The sequence below is a fragment of the Dama dama genome, chromosome 5 (genome assembly GCF_033118175.1).
Source record: "Dama dama isolate Ldn47 chromosome 5, ASM3311817v1, whole genome shotgun sequence".
Lineage (NCBI taxonomy): Eukaryota > Metazoa > Chordata > Mammalia > Artiodactyla > Cervidae > Dama > Dama dama.
Window position 1 is genome coordinate 119,604,875 of NC_083685.1, and position 10,774 is coordinate 119,615,648.

Consider the following 10,774-nt stretch of genomic DNA (forward strand, 5'->3'; position numbering starts at 1 on the left):
CTGGGGCTGTGACCCCAGCCTCAAAGTTCACAGACACAAAGCCCTGTTTAAACACACTCTGAGGCCCATGAGCCCTTGGAGGGTCAGCACTGGAGACCTGCCGTGAGGTGGGGGCGCAGAGTGTCTGAGATGCCAGCACATGTGATCATGAACGTGGCCACATGCTCGGGGAAGTTGCTCAACCAGAATGAGAGAATAGAAGTCTGCACATGTCAGCGTAGGATGGGTAATGGCTGGTGCACAAAGATCCCCCCCACACCAACAACTCTCTCTGCCCACCTGATGAGGACTTGCTCAGCCTGAGTCCACAGCCTCTCCCCTGGCGGCCCAGAGACACCTCTTTGCCCCTTACTCCGCTCTACACCCTGTCAGCAGGTCATTTTGGGTTCTAGTGGAAGGGGACCGTCCACATGCCACTCAGTTGGCACTGAGGACCTCTGGGCTTCCTTACCCCACCTCCAAACCACCCATAACTCTGGGGACTCCCTTCTCCATACACCTTCCAGGCTTCTGCACCCCCATGGAAGCACCTTCAGACTCATTGCCCCCACCCCACTCCTGCCTTCCAGGGGTGTAAGGTACAGTTCCGGCGAGGCAGAAAAGGAAAGATGACCTCAACAGAAGTAGGTTACCTTTATTAAGGCAAGGAGGGGCGACAGTCGGCCTAACGACCAGGCTGAGCGCCGAAAGGGATCAGGGAGGCTTCATACTTATAGGGAGGTTTGTGGAAGCAATAAGGGAAACGTCAATCAAGTGGGATATTTTGAGTATTCTTTTGTTGAGATGACACTTGTAGTTGGGCAGGGGGTGATAAGTCTTCTGGGTGGGTGTAGGGGGTGGTAGGTTTCCGGACAGGGGGTGATAAGTTCTAGATAGATGCAGCTGGCCTGGAGCATCAGGATGGAACTAAAGTTATACTTTGTTTTCTCCGAAGTTAGATGATTCAGCAAGGGGCCTTTGAGACTGTTGTTCTCTTTTCTAGGCCCAAAAGACTCCTTCAAGGGGCCTTTATTGGAAGTGCAGGTCTGATGAGGGACGTCCTACATGGAACAGAAACATCCCCTTTCTCCTGCCCCCCAACCCTGCCACAGCATCCCTGCGGGGTCTCTCTCTCCAAGCCTCTCTCCTTGGGGGTGAGGGTGGGCAGAGCCAGGCCCAGCCCTGCACATGCCCTTTTGTCTCTGGCCACCCTTGACTCATGACTCCATCGCCCCAGGTGTGAGCTCATGGGACACGCGCTGCCCGCAGCGGCGGCTGCACACCGGCCCCTCTGCCACGAGAAGGTGAAGCCTGGAGGGTGTGAGCAGGCAGGTAGGCCAGCGGGGAGTGACGGCAGCAGCCCTTCTTATGGTCTGCAGGAAATCTGGGCCCCACTTGCGAGAGCCCAGAGGCTAGCAAGCCTGGACATGGACCAAGGACTCCGGATTCAAGTCAACAGCAGCCGCTTGCCTCCAGCAATTTGAAAAAAACGGAGCCTAAAGTGGAACAAAGAATGATTCAAACACCTCTGTCCTTCCCCACTCTTGTGCCTCTCACACATTTCCCTCATTCCCCACTTTCAGCGTCTCAAAGAGAAACTTCTATCTTAGTGATTTTTATAAGCACCAAACCATTTGTACATCAGAAGCGTGCACACCCCATAAGGAAACTCCCAGCTCCCAGCACTGCTCTGAGGTCAGCGCCTACTGGACTCCACCCTCTGGGAATGACCCCACTCAGGTCTGTCCCGGGGTCACCTGTTTTGGCCACAGAGAGTCTCCACGCCCACCCTGCTAGGACCCTCCGTGGGGAGGGAGCTGGGAAGAGGGGCTCCTTCTGCTCAAGGGCTAATGAAGGACAACTTATATTTTAAGCTCTTTACCACTTGCTCCTATTCATTCTCTCTCCTTATCCCTGCCTGTGCACCCAGCATGACTTCTATCCAAGTGGCCCCAACTTGCATTTCTGACAAGTTGCAATCAGGCTCTGAGGATTCTCAGTGGGCAGGGCTCTGCCCAGTGTCTGTGTGTGGGGGTGATGCGCACAGCAGGGGTCTGGCAGCTCCCCAGATCCACGCAGGGGCATGAGTACACCCAGCTCCCCAAATAAGGATCTGTTCAGACAGAGCTTGAAAGTGGAGAATCCAGGAACTGGCTCTCCTGGAAAACTGCCACCTACCGTTTTCTTTCGAATGATCATCTAATCTTCTGCATCTAATAAAAATATAATAAGGAATTCACTATCAAGAAAATGATCTTTTCCCCTGAACTCAGGGCAGTTCCTAAAACTCCAGTTCAGTTCAGTTCAGTTCAGTTCAGATGCTCAGTCATGTCCGACTCTTTGCAACCCCATGAACCACAGCACGCCAGGCCTCCCTGTCCATCACCAACTCCCTGAGTCCACCCAAACCAATGTCCATTGTGTCGGTGATGCCATCCAACCATCTCATTCTCTGTCGTCCCCTTCTCCTCCTGCCCTCAGTCTTTACCAGCATCAGAGTCTTTTCAAATGAGTCAGTTCTCTGCATCAGGTGGCCAAAGTATCGGAGTTTCAACTTCACCATCAGTCCCTCCAATGAACACCCAGGACTGATCTCCTTTAGGATGGACTGGTTGGATCCTTGCAGTGCAAGGGACTCTCAAGAGTCTTCTCCAACACCACAGTTCAAAAGCATCATTCTTCTGCGCTCAGCTATCTTTATAGTCCAACTCTCACATCCATACATGACTACTGGAAAAACCATAGCCTTGACTAGATGGACCTTTGTTGGCAAAGTAATGTCTCTGGTTTTATAGGAAACTCGAGTGTCTTTCCATAACTTGAAGTTTCCTTCCTGAATATAGGACCTGGGTGTCAGACCCCACGTGATTGGATTCTGAATCATCCCCGCCTCCTCCTTTCCTGGCTCCGCCCTGGGAATATCATTCAGGTTTAGTCCAGCCGCTCAGACCAGTGCACAGACAGGCTGCAGCTGCGGGCGTGGAGGAGGAGCTGGTTACCTGGTCGCAGGTGAGAGCTGGAGGGGCGGGGGCCGAGGGACCTGGTGTAGGACCACACTCAAATAGGGGCTGGGTTGATGGAGATGTAGCACTGAGCTCCCGGGAAATGTGATGAGGAAAGGTTTTGAGGGGGTGAGGTTCCTTCTGGATACTATAGACCCCTGGCTATCTCCCTCCCAGAAAGAACACACCTGCCCTTCCCACTAAGTCTCCTGGTCGCACTGGGCATTCGGTGATGATGCCAGGTCACCAGCAGGAGGCTCCCCCTCTCACACAGTGAGGGATCACTGCTCTCAGGGCACAGGCTTAGGTGGTACTCTTCCTTTGGTTCCCTGGTGGGTGAACCCTCCATGGACCCTGAGGACACCTGCCTGCTCCAGGCTTGGGGGCCAGTGGGCAGGCCTCCCTGGGAAGGGATTCCTCAGCCTGGGGAGACATGGCCTGCCTCTCCGTCGATGGGACACCAAGGCCTATGTTCGATGGGAAACAGGGGAGCCAAAGGCTGTTCCGAGGTCAGTGGAAGCAGCAGAGTGGCTGGGGCCCAAGGGGAGATCTTGAGGAGACTGGAAATGCTGGGAGTCCTGCCCAAGGCTTCCTCCAGGACAGATCAGTGGCCAGAGAAGAGCACACAAGATGAATCTCCTGCCTGCTCAGGCAGGCTCAGGGTAGGACATCTCTGGGCAAGGGTCTCCCTCCAGGCAGCCCCGAGGGCTCTGGCTAGGGGGCCAGGAGTCGCTGTCCACCACCAGCAAGGATGCCTTTGGGCCCTATGGGTCACTGGGCACCATTCTGTGTATGAGAAACTTCCAATTTAAGAAGTTATTTTGTAAAAAATACTCAGGAAAAGAATTGAGCAGATTTTACCTGAAGTGCCAGGAAAAACCCCAGCACAGGAAGTTGCAACACCTCTTTCTAGAACCTTCCATCACATGAGGTTCTCAGCAGCAAGTAATAGTGATGAGCTATTTATGCCCCATCCTGGCAAGTGCTGAAAGGCAGCTACTGGATTGTGTCCACCTGTGAAATCTCAGCCTCTCTTGCATTATGCTGAGCAGGTTGGGGTAGGATCAGGGCAGCTGCCTCTCTTCACTCAATCACTAAATTCTTGGTTCTTAAAAAAAAAAAGAAATAAATTGATTAAAACTGTGTTAATGTTCTTCTGTAAACTGAATGTCAAAGGAAAGATAAACAGCCATACAGAGCACCTGCCTTCCCAGGGGTGAAAACGCACGATGGGCAGCAAAGTAACTGTATCACGTGGCCTGGCAGGGCCTGAATAGCCCCACATGGTGGGGGTGCCTTGGCCAGGGGGACAGGGAGCTTCTCTCTTCAGTGCCTCAGTCACCACTTGTCCTCCTGGAAAGGAAGCAAAATTAAACCTGTGACATGCCACTTGCAAACAGACCTTGAGGAATATTCAAGATTTGAGCATAAAAATAGACAAAACTTGACCATGATGGATATTCCACCATCTGGGAAGCCTTTTAAAAAGGATACTTTAAACAAACAACAAAAACTACTTTAAAAGAAAACCCTGAAGCCTTCCAGGAAAAGACAGACAGGACAACATAAATACTTGGAGTCTTTATCCAAAGATGATCCAGGGAGAAATGGTGATGGAAACGTACTTATCCTGGAAGGCAGTTTGTTTCTTTAAAGGGTGAGTCTTATAAACCTGTAAGGAGAAGACAGACAGTCCCAGGAGGATGAGCGAAGGGTTTGCAAAGGCAGTGACAATGTGGAAACCCGAAGGGCCAGAACCAGGATGAGCTGGTCAGCCCTCCACAGCCCCAGGTGTCACCAGGAAGAGGCGGAGCTGGGAGCCAAGGGGCCTGGGCTGCTCACAAGCTAAGACAAAGGGAATCCTTGCAGCCACTGAAGTCAAGCTTTCAGGATCCTGGGAGGCAGACCTCACCAGCAACACACTACAAAGTGAGAACCAGACGCAGAGAAATGGACAGAACATGACCACAGAACACTCCCTCCAGTGTCTGGGGTTTGTGCCTGATCATTCCAGTGAGGGGAAAGCTGAGGTCTGGGGAAAGAGGGAGGGGACCGTGTGAGTGTCCTGGGGCAGCCGTGACCAAGGACCACAAACAAGGGATCATAAGAAGCAAAGTTTGCCCTCCTCCAGTTTGGAGGCTGGATTCCAAAATCAAGGTGTCAGCCCGGCTGCAGGGAAACATCCTTCCTTGTCTCTTCCAGCTTCTGGTGGCTCTGGTGTCCCTTGGCTTGTGGCCACATCCTGTGCCTCTGTCAGCTCCGGGCCTCTCCCTGTGTCTCTTTCTTATAGACTTGTCTCTTCTTATAAGAAAGCCAGTCACATTAGATTGGGGCCCACGCTGCTCTAATACGACCTCCTCTTTCTTTATGACTGCAAAGGCTCTGTTTCCAAGTGAGGTCACCTTCACAGGTTCTGGGTGGACGTGTGTTTTGGGGCCACCTTGCAGCCTTCCCTGATGGCTCAGTGGTAAAGAATCTGCCTGCCAATGTGGGAGATGTGAGTTCGATCCCTGAGTCGGGAAGATCCCCTAGAGAAGGAAATGGCAACCCACTCCAATATTCTTGCAAGGGAAATCCCATGGACAGAAGAGCCTGGTGGGCTACAGTACCTGGGATTTCAAAGAGTCAGACATGTCTTAGCGACTAAAAAACAAAAACATTCACCCTAGTACATACAGTACAGAGGGAGAGAAGAGTGAATCAAGTAATGGGTTATCTAACCTGATTCCACATATATAAAAGCAGATACATGTGTGTGCACAAGAACACGTGTCTCTCAGGTGACTTCTTTCTTCTTCAACTACAGATGTTGTACATATGTGAGAAAAGAAGGCTGTCCTTCTGACGATAAATTAGGAATAGAAGCAAGTCTAGAAAATCAAGGGAAGCAGCAGACAGCAGCACCAGTCACAGGGGTCTGGGTCCTGAGATTGTCCCTCCCCATTTCATTCTCCTTGTTTGACCCAGAGTGTCCTGGAGTCAGGACTGGGGCTGGTCACCAATGGCCCCCAGCTCCTGGAAGGGATTACATCCACAGTTCCCTTTGCTTCAGGCCCTTCTGCCCAATTACCCTTGAAGTGGGGGAAAAAATATCAGAGACATTGAATTCAAAACCAAAGGGTACCAACTCCATGGATCTGGAAAAGGCAAAACTCTGGACACAGTAAAAAGATCAGTGGTTGTCAGGAGTTGGGGGGAAGGAGGGATGAATAGATGGAACACAGAGGATTTTTCAGGCAGTGAAGCTACTTTTTGTTGTTCAGTCGCTAAGTCGTATCTGACTCTTTCTAACCCCATGGATTGTAACCCGCCAGGCTCTTCTGTCCTCCACCATCTCCTGAGTTTGCTCAACTTCATGTCCATTGAGTTGGTGATACAATTTAACCATCTCATCCTCTGTGTAGTACCTAATGGAGGATACCTGTCATTATGAAAAGTGAAAGTGTGAGTTGCTCAGTCATATCTAAGTCTGTCCATGGAATTTCCCAGGAAAGACTATTGGAGTTGGTTGCCATGTCCTACTATCAAAGGATCTTCCTGACCCAGGGATTGAACCCTCATCTCTTGTGTGTCCTGCATTGGCAGGCAGGTTCTTTACCACTGCACATCTGGGAAGCCCAAATGTCAGTTTTACTGGATGCCAAAGCCTGAGATGAGCATTTGTTTCAGAGGAAGTGAAAGTTAGCTTCTGGACTGTAACTCACGAGTTCCACAGGAAGACTCTTTTTGTTGATAAAAGCAAATCTGGAGAGTGGACCAAGTGTCCCCAAATGCCAAGCCTCAAAATGCAAGAGCAGAAGAGGGGCTGGGAGCATCCAAGGTGGTCTTAGGTTGGTGTCAGGTTTAAGGGGTTACACGAGATTCTGTGTCCTGACCCGTCTCTACAGGACACACGGCTCAAGGAGTTTTGCATGTTTTATACAAAATTCAAGATACCCCAGAATGTCAATGGACTTGTCTCCCAGGGACTTGTTTCCTGTCTCATCTGTGTTTCTCATCTGTCTGGCAGTGCTCCCACTGCAGACATTATAAAGGTGTAGAGAAGGGTCAGGTCACAGTGGTGAGGGAGGAGCTTGGGGACCCTGGCCAGGGTGCAGCCCCTCTCACAGGCTTCCGAAGGAGCCTAAGGGATCTCTGACTCATCAGCTTTCCTTCCTCCAGGGAGTGTCCCAAAAACCAGTTTTAAGGAGGACAAGGCACCCCTTAAAACTCCTCCACGTCCTGCGGGCCATGCTGACCTCAGCATCCACTCTCCTCGCTCCCAGGATGCTCTGGGTCCTCTTGTTCTTGGCCACCTTCAGGAGTGCTCAGAGTGGAAGTAAGTTGCATAGTCCCAACTCTGCAGGGGGTTGGGGGAGGCAGCAGGGGCAAGCCGGTGTGGGAGGAAAGACCTAGATCAGGCCAGGAGGGGCCCAGGCTCCAGGTAGTGCCAGTGACCCCAGGAAGGGCAGTCAGTGGATGTCTGAGGTCCAGCCATGACCCACACGTGTGACTGTTCCCCACACAGTCTGGGATCACCCCAACTGCACCAAGGGCGTGGTTGCTGTGTTGCGGGGCAAGCCAGCCACGATGACCTGCAGCATCTCCAATGCCTTCTTCCACATCAACATCTCCCTGCAAACGAACCCCACGGCTCCCTGGAAGCTCATCTTCAGCGTAGAGGCCCCAGGAAAGTTCAGCCAGGATGGATGGAAGCTCTGGATTGAAGAGGGCAAGGCGCATCTGGTGATTGAAGAAGCCCAGGACACCCATGCAGGGCAGTACAAGTGGACTCTGACGGGGTGCCAGAGAAATGTCGAAATCACCACCCTGATTGTCTTAGGTGAGCAGAGTGGGTTGGGGGGGATTGACCCCCACGAGCTTCTCTGTCTGGAGGGTGGGAGTGCGGAGCAACTAGGGAGAAGTGATTCCTGCCAACCTGAGGTGCCCAGAACCACGGAGATGAGGCCTGAAGAGGACTCCCACCCTGCCCCACCCACCCCACGTCTGTGCCCGCTCTGAGCCTCTCCTCAGGGCAGCCCCGGCACATGGGCCTGGTCACTCTCCCCATCTGCTCAGGGAGCCGGCGCCTTCCCTCCCTGCACACCTCCTATCCCCCCACCCCCACCCCTTCCTTTGCTGCAAAGCTTCCCCAGTCACCATCCCTCCACCCACCGCCCTCGCTGGTTCTGACTCAGAGTAGTCACCCTGAGCCCTGGGGACAGGAAGTTGGGGTCCAACTTTGCCCCGGACCAGGAACAGTGGGAGGAGCTAAGAAGGCACCAGCCGGACCCTAAGTGGGGAACCCAGTGAGGCCTTCATGAACTCCTGTATCCAGGGCTCATCTGATACCTGGGGTGGAGGGGCTGCATCAGGGCAGACCCTGGGCAGGCCCCCGACAACCTGCCCTGTGTCTCTTGGGCAGAGCCACAAGACCTGCTCCTCACACCTTCCACAGGAAGGTGTTTCTATCTTCATCCTGGGGTATAGAAGGGGAGCCTACAGAAAGCCCTCTTGGGTCTTCCCTCCTCTGACATCCTCACCCTCTGTGCCTGGAGCCCTGCCCATCCCATGCATCCATCCCCCTGCCATTCTCCCACCCATTTGCTTCCCAACCACAGGCGATGTCCCCCTTGAGGGTGCCCGCAAGGGGGTCAGGGGCTCCTGCACAGGTGAACAATGGAGGGTGGTCCTGCCCATTTTCCGCAGGTCCGCAGATGAGCATATTCCCTTTGGATGTTAATCCTGAACACAAGAGCCAGACCCAGGTAATGTTCCCCATCGTCGCCCTGGATGTTCTCTTCAGCCTACTGATCTGCACACTGGTGTGGCTCTGAGGGTTGGTTCCCTGAACTTTAAGCTCCAGAAGGTATTGGCCGACGTGCCTGGTCTGTGGACAGGGGAGAGGTGGGGTCATCTCAGACCTGAAGTAGACACTCTGCCCCATGGTCTCGTACCCACCGAGACTAGTGAGAGAGTGGGGAGCGTTTGAGGTCCCAGAGAGCCAGAACCCCTCCCCCAGAGGACCCCAGCCAGCATATGCCATCCCAGTCCCAGCATGCAGATGCCCCACCCCGGACAGGCCACTGAGTCCACACTGTCCCTAGGACACCCTAGAGGATGGCATGGGGGCTTCCTGCTCCTTCCAGGAGACCTAAGATGTGTGGGTGGTGGATGTTCCTGCAGGATGCACTTGTGGTCAAAGATGTCTGCGCGTGGCTCTCATCCCTCCCATCCTCCCTTCGTCAGGTAAGGAGGCTCTGAGCCTGGGGTGGGACCTGTGTGCACCGTGTGCACTGGGCTATGCAGAGGGGACATGCGGGAAGACCAGGCTGAGGACTAGGAAGCTTGGCAACTTCCTGGCTTCTTCCTGATCTACATGCCAAGGAAGGCTCCTTAGCAGGTTTTGGGGCTCAAAGTGCAAAATCTCACGTTCCATAGCACTTGACCTAACAGGACCCTCCCCCTCCTCCACCCCACGCAGGCCTGTGCTCCTCCCTAGGGCAGGAGTGCCACGCTGCAGTCACGTGGGAGAGGCCCCAGTCTGGGGTCCTCAGCTGATCATGGACACGCTCTTGTCTTTGGAACATGAATAAGAACCAGTTCAAGGGACCTTCCAGGAAGCACTTATGGAACAAAAATGAGGCTATCAGTGGCCTGAGATGATGGATGGGGCCTCCTCCACCACCCCAAAGGGTAGAGCAGCCCCTCTGGATGGCAAGCTGGACGGGTGGCTGCTGGTGGAATCTGTGTCCAACCTCCCTGGTCTTCCCCAGCCCTGGGGCTCCCCTCTCTACCACCTGCCCCATGTGCTGCCCCTTCCTGTTCCCAAACCGCATCCCAAACCACATATACCAGATGTCTTTATAAGCAAAACTGTACAACCCCACTGAGTGTATTCTTTGTTGGTTGTTTTTTTTTTTTGGAGGTGGTGTGGTACGTCTTTTTTTCTTCCTTTCCTCTTCTTTTCTCTTATGATTGGATGACTTTAGTGATGCACTTGAATTCCTTTTTCTTTTGTGTGTGTATATCTATGATAATTGACTTTCGGTTTGTTGTGACCATGAGATTTTGATACAACAGTCTATATATATATATACGTGCGTGATTGTTTTAAGTTGCTGATCTCTTCCTTTCCAGTGCATTTCAGACATCCTGCATGTGCACTCTGCTCCTCTCACGATTACTGGTTTTGATATCATGTTTGTGTGTGTGCATGGCTTCCTACTCTTACTGTATGTTTGCCGTTACTGGTGAGCCCTCCCATTTCATCCTTTTCTTGTTTCTCGTTGTGGCCGTTTCTTTTCAGCGTAGAGAAGTTCCTTTAAAGATAGAGCTGCTTTGGTGCTTCATTGAATGTGTTCGTAAAAGGTACATATAATGTGATAAAAAGAAGGTTTTTCTAGAAGTGCTACTTTCAGTGCTTTGCAAAACGTCCATATTGCTCATCCTCAAGACGAGTCCACTAAACCTACTAGCAAATCATCGAATGAGCTGAGAAATACATCTTTAAGTCACTAAAATAAAAATCCAAAAGAAGCTGCTGTGAGTCTTACAAGCTAAAAAGTCCCAACGAGGGATTCCCTGGTGATCCAGTGGTTGAAAATTCGCCTTGCAATGCAGGAGATGCAGGTTTGATTCCTGGTGAGGGAATTAAGATCCCAAGTGCTATGGGGCAGCTAAGCCTACATGCCACAACTAGAGAGCCCATGATACCCGACACAGCCAAATAAATAAATATTAAAAAAAAAAAAAAAAAGAAGAAGTCCAAATACATCCAGAAGGCCAGATATCTGGGAGGCCTCCCTTACCAT

At 52.2% G+C, this 10,774-nt stretch overlaps 1 protein-coding gene and 1 long non-coding RNA gene across 2 annotated transcripts; both read left to right on the forward strand.

The window, feature by feature from the left end:
- Positions 1–7,170: 7,170 nt before the first annotated feature.
- LOC133055649 (secreted and transmembrane protein 1-like) lies at positions 7,171–8,797 on the forward strand. Its single transcript, XM_061140782.1, has 4 exons — positions 7,171–7,299; positions 7,489–7,803; positions 8,386–8,424; positions 8,670–8,797. Exons 1-4 carry the CDS (start codon positions 7,212–7,214, stop codon positions 8,795–8,797), a joined length of 570 nt encoding a protein of 189 aa, XP_060996765.1. The 5' UTR covers positions 7,171–7,211.
- A 99-nt stretch (positions 8,798–8,896) lies between these two features.
- LOC133056147 (uncharacterized) lies at positions 8,897–9,849 on the forward strand. Its single transcript, XR_009692741.1, has 2 exons — positions 8,897–9,209; positions 9,445–9,849. It is a non-coding gene; the product is annotated as an uncharacterized LOC133056147 (long non-coding RNA).
- The last annotated feature ends 925 nt before the right edge of the window (positions 9,850–10,774 follow it).